This window comes from Chlorocebus sabaeus, chromosome 5, assembly GCF_047675955.1.
Source record: "Chlorocebus sabaeus isolate Y175 chromosome 5, mChlSab1.0.hap1, whole genome shotgun sequence".
NCBI classification, from domain to species: Eukaryota; Metazoa; Chordata; class Mammalia; order Primates; family Cercopithecidae; genus Chlorocebus; species Chlorocebus sabaeus.
In genome coordinates, this window is record NC_132908.1 from 46996339 (window position 1) to 47014611 (window position 18273).

At 45.5% G+C, this 18273-nt stretch overlaps 1 protein-coding gene and 1 pseudogene across 5 annotated transcripts in view; one reads left to right on the forward strand and one right to left on the reverse strand.

Annotated features, from left to right (window-relative positions):
* Nucleotides 1-4397: 4397 nt before the first annotated feature.
* On the reverse strand, nucleotides 4398-4487 carry LOC119627763 (small nucleolar RNA SNORA70; annotated as a pseudogene).
* A 1132-nt stretch (nucleotides 4488-5619) lies between these two features.
* TENT4B (terminal nucleotidyltransferase 4B) overlaps nucleotides 5620-18273 on the forward strand; it is an 82755-nt gene continuing 70101 nt past the window's right edge. For 2 of the 5 annotated variants that reach the window (XM_073015358.1, XM_073015359.1), the window contains exons 1-2: nucleotides 5620-5740; nucleotides 6447-6968. In XM_073015358.1, the coding sequence (XP_072871459.1) occupies nucleotides 5661-5740; nucleotides 6447-6968 (602 nt within the window). In that variant the 5' untranslated portion in view covers nucleotides 5620-5660. Of the gene's footprint in view, nucleotides 5741-6021; nucleotides 6969-18273 lie in introns of those variants that run through there. The other 3 variants (XM_073015360.1, XM_038008508.2, XM_038008509.2) reach the window with 3 other exon arrangements.

Here is an 18273-nt window from a genome sequence, read left to right on the forward strand (position 1 = left end):
GGAGTACAGTGTCGTGATCTCGGCTCACTGCAACCTCCGTCTCCCGTGCTCAAGTGATCCTCCCACCTCAGCCTCCCAAGTAGCTGGAACTGCAGGCACAGGCCATCATGCCTGGCTAATTTTTTGTATTTTTAGGAGAAACAACATGTTGCCAGGAAGGTTTCAAACTCCTGGGCTCAAGCAATCTGCCCATCTTGGCCTCCCAAAGTGCTGGGATTACAGGAGAGAGCCACCGCGCTCGGCCCCAGCTGAATGATTTTTAAGGTACCTTGCAGAAGACATGCTTTTTAATTCTATACCATGGCACACATCTGACACTCAATCAGTGCCTCATCTTGTTGCGCCCACAGCAGGTTCCTGACCCAGGACCTTGGTTTTTGTCGTCCCCTCTGTCTAATGGACCACTCCTTAGATGGTCACAGCCCACTCCTTCGCTTACCGCTCGGCTCAAATATCGCTTCCTCAGAGCAGCCTTCCCTGATTAGCCCATCTAAAAATAGCATACTGTCACTGTCCCTTAGCCTGCCTTCTTTTTCTTCATTGCATTTACCACTGTCTGACTTTATAGGCTTCCCTTGCTCACTGGCAAACTAGGTCCACCAGGGCAGGGACCTCATTAGAATTGTTCGTTGCTGTATCCCCAGAATCTGGCATCTAATAGTTGCTCAAGACCATATTTATTGAATTCATTGAATGAATTGCAGTTTGAGTTTAAATATTTACTTCTTTTTGCCTCCTCAACCAGACAGGAAATTCATGGAAGGCAGCCACAGGCCCTGGTTGCTTATTTATCACCTCTAAAACAATTAGCTCAATTCTGCATGGATGATAGACATGCAACCAAGATTTGCTGAAGACCTTGAAACAAGGATAAGTTACACGGTTACCAACATGCATTCTTTCCAGGTGAAAGAGCACAGTGATGCCTTGTCTTTCGGCCTACACATCACAGTCTACAAAGTTTTTTTTTTTGTTTTTTTTTTTTTTTTTTTGGTTTTTTTTTGAGACAGAGTCTCCTTCTATTGCCCAGGTTGGAGTAGAGTGGCATGAGCTCAGCTCACTACAACTTCCCCCTCCTGGGTTCAGGTGATTCTCCTGCCTCAGTCTCCCGAATAGCTGGGATTATAGACACACGCCACCACGCCTGGAGAGTTTTTTGTACTTTTTTTTTTTTTTTTTTGAGACGGAGTCTTTGCTCTGTTGCCCAGGCTGGAGTGCAGTGGCACGAACTCGGCTCACTGCAAGCTCTGCCTCCCGGGTTTACACCATTCTCCTGCCTCAGCCTCCTGAGTAGCTGGGACTACAGGCGCCCGCCACCTCGCCCGGCTAGTTTTTTGTATTTTTTAGTAGAGACGGGGTTTCACCGGGTTAACCAGGATGGTCTCGATCTCCTGACCTCGTGATCCGCCCGTCTCGGCCTCCCAAAGTGCTGGGATTACAGGCTTGAGCCACCGCGCCCGGCCAGTTTTTTGTACTTTTGGTAGAGATGGGGTTTCACCATGTTCGCCAGGCTGGTCTTGAAGTCCTGACCTCAAGTGATCTGCTCACCTCGGCCTCCTAAAGTGCTGGGATTACAGGCATGAACCACCACGCCTGGTCATACAGGTTTTTTGTTTGTTTGTTTCCAGACAGAGTTTCGCTCTTGTTGTCCAGGCTGGAGTACAATGGCACGATCTTGGCTCACTGCAACCTCCGCCTCCCAAGTTCAAGTAATTCTCCTGCCTCAGCCCCCTGAGTAGCTGGGATTACAGGCATGCGCCACCACACCAAGCTAATTTTGTATTTTTAGTAGAGACAGGGTTTCTCCATGTTGGTCAGGCTGGTCTCGAACTCTCAACCTCAGGTGATCTCAGCATCCCAAAATGTTGGGATTACAGGCGTGAGCCACTATGCCTGGCCAATAATGTTTAGTTTTTTGGGCTTTCCATTTTTCTTGTTTGATTTAAAAAGAAAAATGTTTCCCTGATCTTATGTCTTGCGATTGAATTAAAAAAATTTTTGTAGTTACTTTTTTTTTTTTTTTTTTTAACAGGCAGAGTCTTGCTATATTGCCCAGACTGGTCTCAAACTCCAAGCCTCAAGCCACCCTGGAGGCCTAAACCTCCCAACGTGCTGGGATTATAGGTGTAATCCACTATGCCTCTCCCGAATTTTTTTTTCAAGCAGAGTTTAAGAAAATATATTTAAATTTTTAACTTTTATTTCCTTTTCTTCTCTATTGAGACAAAATCTGGCTGTGTTGCCCAGGCTGGTCTTGAACTTCTGGGCTCAAGTGATCTTCCTGTCTCAGCCTCCCAAAGTACTGGGATTACAGGTATGAGTACTGGGATTACAGGTATGAGCCACTGTGCCTGGTCATTTTTATTTTTGAGACAGGATCTCACTCAGGCTGGAGTGCAGTGTCACAAACATGGCTCACGGTAGCCTCGACCTCCTGTGCTCAAGTCATACTCCCACCTCAGCCTCCCTAGTAGTTGGGACCACAGGCACTCGCCACTAAGCACAGCTTATTTATTTATTTATTTATTTATTTATTTATTTATTGAGATGGAGTCTAGCTCTGTCACCCAGGCTGGAGTGCAGTGGCATGATCTCGGCTCACTGTAACCTCTGCCTCCCAGGTTCAAGCGATTGTCCCACCTCAGCCTCCTGAATAACTGGGTTTACAGATATGGGCCACCATGCCTGGCTAATGTCTTTTTAAAGTAGAGACCGGGTTTCATCATGTTGGCCAGGCTGATCTCAAACTCCTAACCTCAAATGATCTGCCTGACTCAGCCTCCCGAATTGCTGGGATTACAGCTGAAGAAAGCCTTTTACTTAACACACTTAGGGTATTACTATGGTGTAACTGATGAATTAGCATCTGATAATAGTTTGGATATCTGTCTCCTCCAAATTTCATGATGAATATTTTTTTTCTTTTTCATTACCTTGATCCTACATTACAGGAAAAGGCCCAGCTCATTTTTAAATGTTTTGTAGAGACAGAGGTCTCACCATGTTGCCTAGGCTGTTATCAAACTCCTGGCCTCAAGTATCCTTTCACTCAGTCTTCTGAAGTGATGGGATTACAGGCATGAGTCACTGCACCCTGCTCATATATATATATATATATATATATTTTTTTTTTTTTTTTTTTTTTGAGATGGAATCTCACTGTGCCACCCAGGCTGGAGTGCAATGGCGCGATCTTGGCTCACCAAAAGCTCTGCCTCCCAGGTTCAAGCGATTCTCCTGCCTCAGTCTCCCAAGTAGCTGAGATTACAGTCATGTGCCACCAAGCCCGGCTAATTTTTTGTATTTTTAGTAGAGATGGGGTTTCACCACATTGGCCAGGCTGGTCTCGGGAACTCCTGACCTTGTGATCTGCCTGCCTCGGCCTCCCAAAATGTTGGGATTACAGGCGTGAGCCACCGCGCCCGGCCGGAGATTGAATTTTTAAAACAAGTATGAGGTCATCAAACAAAATCTATTTCTACACAATGTTTTGTTTTTGTCAGTGTGAGTAACATAAAAAATACCGCTAGTTATTTTCCTGGCTATGTAATAATTAGTATATAGCAAATTTCATTCAGGGAAAACTTTTTTTTTTTTTGTGAGACAGAGTCTTGCTCTGTCACCCAGGCTGGAGTGCAATGGCGAGATCTCGGCTCACCACAACCTCCACCTCCCGGGTTAAAGTGATTCCTTGCCTCAGCCTCCTGAGTAGCTGGGATTACAGGCATGCACTACCACACCTGGCTAATTTTGTATTTTTAGTAGAGATGGGGTTTCTCGATGTTGGTCAGGCTGGCCTCGAACTCCCGACCTTGGGTGATCTGCCCACCTTGGCTTCCCAAAACGCTGGGATTACAGGCTTCAGCAACCGCCCCCAGACAGAGAAAACTTTTATTACTGATTTCTAGTAATGTAACAGCAACAATCAAATAGAATGAACCAAAATTCCGAAGGGTTTTTGTTTGTTTGTTTTTGCTGGACAGGAAGTAGGATTTATTGGTAAGTATTAAGAGGGGGCAGCACAGTGGAAGCCCTCACGCGGGCAGGGCACGCCATTTGTCCAGAGGGCCATGATGGGGATGTACTTGACCTCACAGTCATCTGCGCTGAGCCGCTTCTCAGCCACCATGTCTTCAAATTCATCCGCATTGAACTTGGTGAAGCCCCATTTCTTTGAGATGTGGATCTTCTGGCAGCCAGGGAACTTGAACTTGGCCCTGCGCAGGGCCTCAATCACATGCTCCTTGTTCTACAGCTTGTTGCAGATGGACATGATAACTTGGCCAATGTGAATCCTGGCCACAGTGCTCTGGAGCTTTCCAAAGGCACCTCGAATGCCTGAGTAGAGCCTACACTGGCGTAGTGCAAGATCAGAGACATGAACATACATCTGAAAGGCCTGTCTCCACGGACCCTTAGAGCAACCCATACAAGAAACAGGCTGTATACACTACCAAGGAAGCTGTTGTTTGCAGCTGAAGGGTCTTTGTGTGTTTTCCGTATTTATGGTCATACTATTTATTCTCTTATCAAAAAAAAAAAATAAATAAAAAAGGTAAGGTCAGGCATGGTGGCTTTTAACCCCTTGTAATCCTAGCAGCTTTGGAGTCCGAGGTGGGAGGATCGCTTAAGTCCAGGAGTTCCAGACCAGTCTGGGCAACGCAGAGACTTCGTCTCTACGCCTTGTTGACGCGTGCCTGTAGTCTTAGCTACTCCGAGGCTGAGGCAAGAGGATCGCTTGAACCCAAGAGGCCGAGCCTGCAGTGAGCTGGGAAAAAGTCACTGAACTCCAGATGACAGAGCAAGAGTTAGTCTCCAAAGAAAGAAAAAGGTAGAGCAATACTTAGTTCTTTCATAGTTTTCCATTATTTGTCATTAAAAAAATAGAAGGCCATTATCAGCCATCAGGGACTTGTTCTGGACTTTAGATCAACCTTACCGGGCCCACATAGAAGCTGTTCATTTACTTTTTGTCTCTTGATTTAAAATACTTAACATTCCCCTTTCCTTGTCTTTTTAACCACAGAGATTTGAAAGACATGCAAATAACGACCCAGTGGACAATCTTTGCTGATGCTAAATCTTCATTTTAGCCTTAAAAGGTTGTGGGTTTTCTTAAAATTTAATGCTGAACTCAGAAGAGCTTTCTAAGGCTGTTGGTACACCTTACGGCAGGAGAGCGTCTTTGCTACGCCGCGCAGGAGTGTGTCTGCTTCTCTGTGCATCTACACGTGTTTGCGTGTCCGTGTAAAGTGGATTGAGTGTGTGGCTGTGGCTTTCAGCCCTTGGCTCACACTCTCAGTCTTAGTGGCCTCCCCCAGGGCTATGCATGGGGTGCAGGTTTCTGTGGCCTCGGGCCGGGATGAGGGGGTCCCCTACCCCGGCCAGGGCGCAGCAGGGCGGGGCGCAAGTATCTGTGTAGGGTCTCGCGCAGCCCGCCCCGGGGCACGCGCTCGGGCGGGGGGCGTGTCCACACCCCACCAGAAAGTGTTATAGGCTGTTTTTTTTTTAAAAAGAAAGTGTTTTAGAAAACAGGCAGAAGCCGAGACGTCAGGGGGAGTTGGGAGGGCCCGGGGTCCGGCGGCCACAGGGATGGGAGGAGCGAGGGGCGGGGCGGCGCCTCCCACAACGCGCTCCCTGCGGGGCGGGCGGCGACCTCCATGCGGTCTCGTCCAGTCTCAGCGCCGGTGAAGACCAGGCAGAGGAGCCGCGCGCGCGTCAGAGGCCCCCAGACGCCCAGGTGCGTGGACCCCTCCGCGGATGGCGCAGGGACGGTTGAGCCGGGCGGTTGCAGCCCCGTAGCGCCGCGGCCTCTGTGACGCACGGCGCGCCCTCCGGGGCTGCTGTGCGGTGCGGCGGGGGCGGGGCGAGCGCGGGGGGGCGGGCCGGGCCGGGGCGGGGCTGTGGGGGGGGCGGAGCGAGCGGGGCGGAGCCGGCAGAGGCCCCGCCCCGGCCCGGAGGAGCGAGGACGCTACGGAGCAGGCGCGTCTCGCCGCCGCCGCTGCCGCCGCCGCCGCTCGCCCTTCTGTAGAGCCGCCGCCGCCGCCGCCGCCATTTGCACGGGGACCCCAGTGACAGGGGCTCGGCGGAGGGGCGGAGGGAGGGGGGGAGGGCCCGCGGAGCCCCCGAGGGCGGGAGCTACGCCGCCGGCGCCGGCCCGGCTCCCTGCGCGACCGCGCCGCCCGTGGCGGGCCCCGAGCAGCAGCAGCAGCAGCAGCGGCGGCAGCAGCAGCAGCCGAGGCCGGGCGTGCGCCTGAGGCGGCGGCGGCGGCGGCCCTGCAGGCGGCCGGGAGGGGCGGGGGCAGCGGCCGCCGCCGTTTGATGGATCCGAGGATCGCCTGGTTCCAGCCAGAGCAGCTCGGACCGTCCAACAGTCTGTGGATGCAGATCTGGGAGACGACCCAGGGGCTGAGGAACCTCTACTTCAACCACCACTGTCACAGCAGCGGCGGCGCGAGCGGCGGCGGCGGCGGCGGCGGCAGCAGCAGCAGCACGGCCACCGGCGGGAGCGGCAGCAGCACCGGCAGCCCCGGCGGCGCGGCCTCGGCCCCGGCCCCGGCCCCGGCCCCGGCCGGCATGTACCGCTCCGGGGAGCGCCTGCTGGGCAGCCACGCGCTGCCCGCGGAGCAGCGGGACTTCCTGCCCCTAGAGACGACCAACAACAACAACAACCACCACCAGCCCGGGGCCTGGGCCCGCCGGGCGGGCTCCTCGGCGTCCTCATCCCCCTCGGCGTCCTCGTCCCCGCACCCTTCGGCCGCCGTCCCCGCCGCCGATCCCGCCGACTCGGCCTCAGGCAGCAGCAACAAGAGGAAGCGCGACAACAAGGCCAGCACGTATGGACTCAACTACAGCCTGCTGCAGCCCAGCGGAGGGCGGGCCGCGGGGGGCGGCCGAGCAGACGGCGGCGGGGTCGTGTACAGCGGTACCCCGTGGAAACGGAGGAACTACAACCAGGGAGTCGTGGGGTGAGTGCTGGCCCTGCGGCCCGGTGGCCTGGCCGGTGCGAAAGCGCAGCCGAGCACACGCCCACAGTGGGGGGTTGTGAGGGTCTGGGAGCGGCCACCCCCACGGCCTGCCTTTGCTTCTGGTGCACGGGGGTGCTGCTGGCCATCCCCACCCCCCTAGTCGTCCACACCTTTCCCCAGCCTCCTTAACCGTCCCCACCCTCCGCTCTCCTGTCCTCCCTTAGTCGTCCACACCTTCCTCCCCTCCCTCTTAACCGTCCACACCTTCCCCAGGTCCCCCCTTTATCCATTCACTCTCCTCCCATCCCCCTTAGTCAAACACATCTACCCCTGACCACCACCCCGCCTCCAGCCCTCCACACCTTTTTCCCCGTCATCACAACTCTAGATGAGACCGCTTAGCACGGGCATATCATTCATTCCCTGAGAACATTGGTGTGTGAGTGTTTTTTGATGGTGCAGGACCCGGAGGTGCTTTCCTTGCCAAGAATAGAAACATCCAGAATGCTCCTCCCCCTCCCCCAGTCCCAGACAGCAATCATGTCAGCCCTGTAAGGCATTGCCTGCTCTTGACCCTTTGGCCAGTCTTTTTATTTTTTAAAAATTCGCATATCACAGATGCCCTGTCTGTGGAGAAGGTGGCGTGGGATGGGTGACCGCTAAGTTTAGGCTGGCGAAGGTGGTGAGCTCTTCTGAGGCCCTGATAGAACTTTCCAGGAGTTCATGGTCCGCGGCTCCAGCTTCTCACTGTAAAGTTGTCATCCTGGCAGAGGCAGCCAATGCTTTTCATTCTAGGGGGTAGAGATTTATGCTAATGAGTGAATATTGCACCACTAGTGACTTTCTGTTTAAAGTTCAGCTGTTAGAAAATGGAATCTTACCTGACCCCTAGTGAATTATGTACATAAGCAGGGAATGTTTCCAGCTAGATCACCCTTCAGAAGAGTCCCTGTGTTGGAATAGGTTACTGAGTCTTATTTGTTTTGCAAAACAAAGCTTTTGGGTCTCTGTGTGTGTGTGTGTGTGTGTGTGTGTGTGTGTGTGTGTGTGTGTAGCTTGAGTTTGGAGAACGGGCTTTCAAATTGCTTTTCATTTTTCAGGTTCTGTTTTACATTGAGGACTTTGGCATGCAAATGAAATTACCAATTAGTAATCTCATGTGAACCTTTTCCTGGATTTATTCATTCAGATCTGTCCTGCTTTGGCTGAGAGAGAGAGTTCTGTGTACCTTTTTGAAGGTCTGGATAAAATGAGTTGGTGGGTTCCATCTGCTTCCAGTGGGCTGGTGTCTGCTCTATGCTACTATTACAACTCCCACCTTTTGTGGAAAATGCAGTCAAGCGTTTTAGGACTGGTGCTGTGGTACATGTCAAACCTGCCTTCACATTCCAGAAAGGGAACCCTTTTAGGGTTGAGTCCTCTGTTGCTAAGCTTCAAGGGCGCTCTCCATGGTCATCACGTTTTATTAAAGGCTTGTGGTTCCATCCTGTTAGCATTTCCAAGTCTAAGCGTAAACCTGTGGTTTAGTGACAAGCAAATTGATGTTGAGGGTTTCTGGTAGTTTCATTTCACAGGAGTAAGCTCCAGTTAAGTAATCACTGTCAACGAAAACCTTGAAGTTCCTTAATTGCATTTTACTGAAGCCTCCTTGCATGTGTCTAGCAAAAGATATAAGTCCAAGATGCTTATTTTTTTTTGATAAATTAGAAATTGTCCTTTCCTCTGCTTGCTATTTAATGCAGAAGATACTCTAAAAGGTTCGTATTTGTACCTAGTAGAAGCAAGATGTTCTTGTTCCTGATTCAAATATATTGCCCTCAAAGGGATTAGGAGAGGAATTTTCATTTCCCAGAGGGATTACTGTTTTAAAACTGATTGTAAACCTCTTTAAAAACTGCTTATCACTTCACCAGATTTTCCATTCTTTTGCCTCCTCCCTTAGAGGATGTCAGCAGTTAAATTTTAAAAAAAAATTGAAAGAAGAATTTCAATTCTGAGACCTCCTAGTTTCAAAAAATACGTTAAACAATTCCCAGGAGTGTTAAGAGTGTCTGGGTGCTTAGAAATTCTTGCTTTGATTCATGTATCCTGATTTCTTTTTCTTTTTTTTTTTTTTTTTTTTGAGATGAAGTTTCACTCTTGTTGCCCAGGGTGGAGTGCAGTGGCACAATCTCAGCTCACCGCAACCTCTGCCTCCCAGGTTCAAGCGATTATGCTACCTCAGCCTCCTGAGTAACTGGGATTACAGGTGCTTGCCACCATGCCTGGCTACTTTTTTATTTGTAGTAGAGACGGGGTTTCTCCATGTTGGTCAGGCTGGTCTCGAACTCCCGATCTCAGGTGATCTGCCCGCCCTGGCCTCCCAGAGTACTGGGATTACAGGCATGAGCCACCGTGCCCGGCCTCATTATCCTGATTTCTTTTTTTTTCTTTCTTTTTTTTTTTTTTTTTGAGACTGGGTCTCACTCTGCTGCCTAGGCTGGAGTGGAGTGATGTGATCATAGCTCATGGTATCCTCTAACTCTTGGGCTCAAGTGATCCTCGTGCCTCAGCTTCCTGGAGTACCTGGGACTACAGGCACATGTCACCACACCTGCCTAATTTTTTTATTTTTACTTTTTGTAGAGATGGGGCCTTCATTTGTTGCCCAGGCTGGTCTTCAACTGGCCTCAAGCACTCCTCCTGCCTTGGCCTCACAGAGTACTGGGATTATAGGCATGAGCCACCATTCTTGCCAGTATCCTTATTTCTTAACTTAAGGAAGTTTTTCTGTTTTTCATACAGGTATTTCAAAATATCTGAATTCAGAGTGCACCTCAATATTTTGCTGTTCTGAGATTAAATATACTAAAACTATTACCATTGTTGTCTGAATTCTTAAGATGTGACTGATAGTTAGCTAATAGGTTAACACGTTGTGTTGGTTCTTGGCCTCTGAACTGGTAGTCCAGATAGGGAGAGGACACCAGAAAGCATGTGAAAAATGGACTAGAACTATGGGACAGCTGTATAGTCTCTCGCAGCTGTCTTTTGTGTTCTCTGCTTCAACCAAACTGGTTGACTTATTTAGAATTCTGACCTCTTGCATTGCCTAAGTCCTTGATGTTTTTGGTTTCTTCTCTGAACTCTCAAAGGTACTCACTTCATGCTCTTGGTATAGCCCACTTATGTTTAACTTTCCTTTTATTATGTCTTCCCTCTTACACATGACATGGACATTTCTTTTAATATGTAGAGTAAGATATTGGATTTCATCTAAAGTCTTCAAAATAAAACTCTTGGGCTCACCATCTCAGACTTCTTCATGTATCTACAGACCAGGGATTTTGTCTACTCTTTAAAAAAATTTTATATTTTTTATTATTTTTAAATTTTAATTTAATTTTATGGAGACAGGGTCTCGCTCTCTTGCCCAGGCTGGAGTGCAGTGGTGTGATCTTGACTCACTGCAGCCTTTGCCTGGGCTCAACCCATCCACATGCCTTGGCCTCCCAGAGTGCTGGGATTACAGGTGTGAGCCACTGTGCCTGGCCTAAATTTATTTTTTTCATTTTTTTTGAGACAGGGTCTTGCTCTGTCACTCAGGCTGGAGTGTAGTGGCATGATCATGGGTCTCAGCAGCCTTGGCCTCCCAAGCTGAAGTGATCTTCCCACCTCAGCCTCCTGAGTAGTTGGGATTACAGGTGAGTACCACCACGCCTGGCTCATTTTGGTATTTTTTGTAAAGATGGGGTCTTGCCATGTTGCCCATGCAGGTCTCCAACTCCTGGCCCAAATGATCCTCCCACCTCACCCTCGCAAAATGTTGGGATTACAGGTGTGAGCCATTGTGCCTGGCCTTATTTATTTATTTATTTAATTATGAATGAATGAATGAGAGGGAGTCTTGCTCTCTCACCCAGGCTGGAGTGCTGTGGCACAATCTTGGCTCACTGCAACCTCTGCCTCCCAGGTTCAAGCAGTTCTCCTGCCTCAGCCTCCCGAGTAACTGGGATTATAGGCGCCTGCCACCATGCCCAGCTAATTTTTGTATTTTTAGTGGAGATGGGGTCTCACTATGTTGGCCAGACTGGTTTTGAACTTCTGACCTGCCCACCTTGGCTTCTTAAAGTGTCAGGATTACAGGCATGAGCCACCGCGCCTGGCCTGGCCTTTTATGTTTTTAGTTGCTTCCACTGATTCTCTTTCTTGGGCTTTGCTGCCCTCCAGAACTGGCTATGGTGTAGGATGCTGTCCACCTGCTGCTGCTTGTCCATGAAAACGAGCCATAAACCCTTTTATTTGGAAAGACTTAGTTGTTGATCGCTATAGAGAAACAGGGGATGGCAAGAAGTAGCAAATACAGAGAATTTGCAGAACTTGGTCCTGAGCCCTGGGTCCAGAAACTTCTTGTGGAAGGTGCTTGGTGTTTGTCCAAGCTCATGAGGATAGGTTTCTGTTGGCTGTACTGCCAGATCTGTAGATGCTTTTTTAAGGCTTGGATGACTTGTTCAAAACAACGTTTTGGAGTACAAATTTGGCTAGGGGACATCAAGACCTTGTTGGGAAACTTGGGTTTAAGTTATAATTTCTTAAACTAGGATGGTGGGAATGGGGATGTGAAGGGAGAATGAATGTGAGAGGCATTACAGGGTAAGGATGGAGAGGATCCAGATGCCTTAAGTGGATTTAATAATCACACTGTAGCTTTGAACTTGAGTGACTGGGGAAATGTTTGTGGTGTTTTTGGAAATAAGGGCCAGAAGGACTATTGGTTTGGGGAAGAAGATAGTAGGGGGATGTATAGGTAGACCGGCAAGTGGGGAGCTGAGATTTGGAGGGCGGAGATGTAGTGCTCTTCACTGTTGTAGGGCAGTATTGTCCTGTATGAGCTATCCTCTAGTGCCCATTTTTCACCATATTGTTGTAAGCCCGAGATGTTCATTCCTTTCTTCAGCACTGCATTAAGGCTTATCTCTGCTTGCTTCTTTCTTTCTGTTTTTTTTTTTTTTTTTTTTTAAGATGGAGTTTTGCTTTTGGTGCCCAGGTTGGAGTGCAATGGCGCAATCTTGGCTCACCGCAACCTCTGCCTCCCGGTTTCAAGCGATTCCCCTGCCTCAGCCTCCCACGTAGCTGGGATTATGGGCATGCGCCACCATGCCCGACTAATTTTGTATCTTTGGTAGAGATGGGGTTTCTCCTTGTTGGTCAGGCTGGTCTCAAACTCCTGACGTCAGGTGATCTACCCGCCTCGGCCGCCCAAAGTGCTGGGATTACAGGCATGAGCCACTGCGCCCGGCCTATCTCTGCTTATTTCTGCACAGTATTATCAGTGAGATTGGTGTTACTGCTGGGCTCCAAAGCAATCAGACATAGTAAAGTAGATTGAATATGAAATAATTTAGAGGCCTTGTTCCAAGTGATTTGTGCTTTGTTTAATTTCTGCGCATTTGCAAATATAGCCCACAGTAATTCTTAGTGAACTGGAACCTTGAGGTTATTGCATTTTACTGATTTGGGTACTGAAATGTGCTTTTAAGAAGACATTAGGTTTTCTATAGTGTAGATTGTACACTAACTATAATTCATATTTAAGAATATCTCAAAATTTAGTATGCTGTGTTCAACTAACTTAACTTTATTTGTTTTTTTGTTTTGTTTTGTTTTTTCCTTTGAGACGGAGTCTTGCTGTGCCACCCAGGCTGAAGTGCAGTGGCATGATCTTGGCTCACTGCAACTTCAACACTCCTGGGTCCAAGTGATTCTCCTGCCTCAACCTCCTGAGTAGCTGGGATTACAGGCACCCGCCACCACACCAGCTAATTTTTGTATTTTTAGTAGAGATGGAGTTTTGCCACGTTGGCCAGGCTAGTCTCGGACTCCTGAGTCAAATGATCTGCCCGCCTTGGCCTCCCACAGGGCTGGGATTACAGACATGAGCCACTGCGCCCGGCCACTAACTTAACTTTCATTCCACAACTTCCATCTTTTATCCAAAATCTGTGATCAGTGAACACTGTCACCATTAACCATTGACATTTCAGTGTTTGGACTTTTTTTTTTCTTTTCCCCCTTCGTCTTTGTGGACTCTTTTTTAACACTCATGAAGTTTTAACTATTGAAAAGCAAAAAGAAACAGTGAGTGACTTTTTGGAATTTGTCTACCCAGTGTTCACACAAAAGGCTTACTACATTACAGGAAAGATAGGATGAGAAAGGGGTACTAGAAAATTCTAAGTCAGGGACGGGGGTGTGTATTAGAAAAATTCTGATCCTGGCATGCCAGATGGCCTTACATCTCAACTTCTTCTGTGAAATTCCTGCCAACAAATCATAGTGTTGGAAGTACAGAAGGGTCCATGGGAACAGAATTTAAGGGCTCCCTTGGTGATACTGAACTGATCAGATGGTTCTCACTTGTTCTCAGATAACCTGCATACTGAATATCACAGGAAGGGTATAGACATCATGGCTATGGTTAGATATTCTTGCACCTGCTGAAGCTGAGAAAATTAAAGTCATTTTTTTTTTCTGTGGAAAGTAGAAAATCAAGCTTTTGTATGATTTCACACAGCTTTCTATTCTCTCTTCTGTTGACTCTGTTAAGAGTAACATTTAGTGGTGGAAACTATTTCAGGATCACACCCACAACACTAGAGACTGTATTAATCACTCACACACACATAGGTATAGAGTAATCTTGAAGGGGCTGTAGGCCAGAGATAATGCTTTTTTGAAGAATTAGAGACTAGTTACCAGCACCTGGTATTTGCTGTTTCCTACAGACCTGACTGGACAGCTTAGAGTCTGCTGAGGAATTCAGAGGATGGCCAGTAGAATGTTCTTTCTACCCCAGAATATTTGGTAGGGACTCAGCTGCTATGGAATGCCAAAAAGGCTTTAAGTTTCTTTCACTATTCTTAAGATTACATGTAATTGTTTTTTTGTAAGAGATTATATATATTCAAATTGAGGATGGCTTTGAGCTAGACTTTTCCTTAATTTGGAACTACACAGCAGATGATACATTTATTTCCATCTGATAAGTTACTTGATGATGTAAAAGACATTTGAGTTAAAGATTTTTGGGAAAAAAGCTGAATGTTGAGCCATTTATGTTGTGTACTGGTTGCCTATTCACTTAGACAATTTTAAGTCTGAAAACAGTCTTATCATATGCACAAGAGATTTCATGTAGTATTTGGTAATTAAATTGAGGAATTCTAGCTCAAGTCGTGCTTTTTGCTGAAATAGGTGTATATATTTAGTGCAGAAAACTGTGTTTTCAAAAAAAAATTAATGTAATAAAAGTTTCAACAAAATGGAAGCCTTTATAACCATGTTTCAAATGCTATACTAAACCTTTTTCATTTGTTATTATATTAACCTCCTCATACATAGCCCTACTATTTTTTTTTTTTTAACTTTCTATTTTGAAATAATTGTAGATTTATGGGAAGTTGTGAAAAATAGTACAGAGTCCATGTTCCCTTCACCAAGTTTCACCTAGTGGTAATAGCTCACATAACTATAGTTTAATGTCAAGAACCAGGAAATTGTCATTGTTACAATCCATAAGGCTTTTTTAGATTTCACCAGTTTCACATGTAGTTGTGTGTGTGTGTATGTGTGTATAATAGTATGCAATTTTATTATGTGCAGATCTGGATAGCCACTGTAACAGTCTATAGTTCTATATACAGAACTACTCCATCACCTCAGGGCTCCCCATGCTACCGCTTTGTAGCCGCATGCACCCTTCCAGCAACCACTAATCTATTCTGCATCTCTGTAATTTTGCCATTTTGAGAATGTTATATAAATGGAATCATACAGAATGTAACTTTGGCTTTTTTCTTTTACCATAATTCCTTTGAGAGCCATCCAAATTGCTGCATGCATCAGTAGTTCATTTCTTTTTACTATTGAGTAGTAGTCCATAGTATGGCTGAACCACACAATTTGTTTAACCATTTACTTGTTGAAGGACATACCAGAAGGGTGGTTTCCAGTTTTTTGACTATTACAGATAAAGCTGCTATAAACATTCATGTATATAAATATTTTTATATGAATTAAAGTTTTCATTTTGGGTGAATAAATGCCCAAATGTTTGGATCATATGGTAAGTGCATGTTTGGTTTTTAGAGAAACTGCTGAACTATTTATTTTCTAGAATGACTATATCCTCTTATATTCCTATCAACAACGTATGAGATATCCAGTTTCTCTGCATCGTTGCTAGCATTTAGTGTTACCATTTTTTTATTTGAGCGGTTCTAATATGTGTAGTGATAGCCTGTTTTGCGTTATATTAATCAATAAAAATAGCCTCATCTAATTTTAACTTTTTAATTTTAAAACATCTTGGCGGTATTGAACTTTCTCAGTGAGAAATATCTAAAATTGTGACTTGAAAGGCTTTAATTTTCAAGTTTTTCTTTGGTTTTACTCTTAGTAGTAACATTTTAATTTTTTTTGTCTTTGAAGTAATTTTCAGTGTTTCCTTTACATGTTGCTTTTTCTTAGAAACTAGTTATTAGCATGAAGTAGATCTTTAGTCTCGTTTTCTAAAAACATAAAAAAGTAAAACTGCGGGATTTATTTCAAAATTGAGAGTCCTATCTTTTCATATGAGGATATTTTATAGTCTGTTGGCTTGGCTATATTTTAGGGAGTAAACCTGTGGCTAGTGGTTTGTTGGTGATGGTGGTGGTAAAGTTTTCTCACAGAATTTTTATACCTGAATAATACCTTTAGACTCTATAGAATAGATACTTGATCTTCAAATCTATGCTAGAATAAATTGTTTCATCTAAACAGCTTTGTGACCTGAGAATTGGGACTTAGTGCCTTAGTTTTCCCTTACTGGCCCTTTGTAGTCACTGTTTTGATTTAGTCAAAGTAACCTAACTCTTAGCACTGTCAGGTATTGTACATTCCTGCCAAAGCAAGAATAATAATACATAGGATTGTGTTTTAATTCTATAATTAGGTGACTTAGCTGATTTCCAGGAACTTGGACTTAATACAGTACTAGTGATAAGGCTTGAAATTTTAGTGTCTTTGTTCTTTGAAGTTATTCACCCTTTAGTTTCGTGTTTGTTTGGGGTGTTTATACCACTGTCCCTAAATATAGCTGAAATAATGGAGGAAAACCCCTGTAATGTCACTAGCAGGATATAATTTCTGTTAATAGTTTGATGTAAATATTTTTTGACTTTTTAATTTTTTTATATATATATATTTTTTTTTTCATCAATATGGACTCTTACTGTGAGCATAATTTTAATGTCTTTAAAGAGTTGGGTTTTGTTTATTTGTTTATTTTATTTTATAGAAATGGGGTCTCGCTGGGTGCAGTGGCTCACGCCTGTAATCCCAGTACTTTGGGAGGCCAAGGCAGGTGCATCACCTGAGGTCAGTGAGGTTGGTCACCAGCCTGACCAACATGGAGAAACCCCGTCTCTACCAAAAATACAAAATTAGCTGGACGTGGTGACATGCGCCTGTAATTTCAGCTACTTGGGAGCCTGAGGCAGGAGAATCACTTGAACCCAGGAGGTGGAGGTTGCGGTGAGCCAAGATTGCACCATTGCACTCCAGCCTGGGCAACAAGAGTGAAACTTTGTCTCAAAAAAAAAAAAAAAAAAAGAAAGAAAGAAAGAAAGAAATGTGGTCTCACCATTTTGACGGGTTTTGAACTTGTGGTCTCAAGCAATCTTCCCACTTCAGCATCCCAAAGTATTGGGATTACAGGTGTGAGCCCATCCTGGTTTTTTGTTGTTGTCGTTGTTGTTGTTTGCTTGTTTTTTGTTTGCCACCATACCCGGCTAATTTTTGTATTTTTAGTAGAGACAGGGTTTCACCATATTGGCCAGGCTGGTCTTGAGCTCCTCACCTCGTGATCTTCCCACCTCGGCCTCCCAAAGTGCTGGGATTACAGGCATGAGCCACTGTGCCCAGCCTATTGTTGTTTAAATAAAAGAATGTTGTTTAAATAAAATAAATTTATTCTCTTATAGTCTGGAGGCCAGAACTTAGAACTGGTTTTCAGTCTAATTTTTTTTTCTTCTTTGGGAGAAGGGCATCAGAATATTGTGAATATACTTTTTTGACTAAAAAAAGTTTTCTCTGGGCATGGTGGCTCACCTGGAATTGCCTGTAATCCTGGCACTTTGGAGGAGGCTGAGGCAGGTGGATCGCTTGAGTCCAGGAGTTGGAGAGCAGCTTGGGTGACATAGTGAAACCCAGTCTCTACCAAAAAAAAAAAAAAAAATTAGCCAGGCATGATGGTGGTGTGCCCTTGTAGTCCCAGCTCCTTGGGAGCTTGGGCTTAGCTGGGAGGATCACTTGAGACCAAGAGGCAGAGGTTGCAGTGAGCTAAATTCATGCCACTGCACTCCAGCCTGGATGACAGAGTGAGACCTCGTCTGAAATTTTTTTTTTTTTTTTACTAGCGTGACAAACATCTTTTCATTCCAAATATATTTCTTTTTTTTTTTTTTTTTTTTTTTTGAGACGGAGTCTCGCTCTGTCGCCCAGGCTGGAGTGCAGTGGCTGGATCTTGGCTCACTAGTTTTTTGTATTTTTTAGTAGAGATGGGGTTTCACCGTGTTAGCCAGGATGGTCTCGATCTCCTGACCTCGTGATCCGCCCATCTCGGCCTCCCAAAGTGCTGGGATTACAGGCTTGAGCCACCGCGTCCGGCCTCATTTCAAATGTATTTCTATACCATTTTTAATATCTCATTGCCTTTAGAATGACCTTGTATTCATAGTACATATGTATGTGATATTCCATTTATTTATTTATTTATTTTTCTTTTGTCTTATTTTTGGTTATATTCCATTGATTTAATGTACCATAATTTATCTTACCAATTTCTTGTTGATCATTTTGTTTCCAGTCTTTTGTTTTTTATCAGACATGGATTAAGCTGAGCCTTTGTCCCAGACAACATTATTTCTTTTTTATCAGCAAAATATGCATGTAATGAAATTAAAATTAAAAGGCAAAAAAGGTTATCCTTTATTTTCTTCTTTTGTTGAGATAATAATTCACATACCATAAATTTAACCCTTTTAAAGTGTACAATTCAGTGGTTTTGTATATTAGAAGGTTGTACCATCACAACTAATTCCAGAACAGTTTCAAGAAACTCTGAACCCATTATCACTCCCCACTCCCTCACACACCCTAATCCTGGCAGCCACATAGAGACTCTCTGTCTCTGTGGATTTGTCTATTCTGGACGTTTCATATAAGTGGAATCATAACAATTTGTGGCCTTTTGTGCTTGGCTTCTCAAACTTAGCGCAATGTT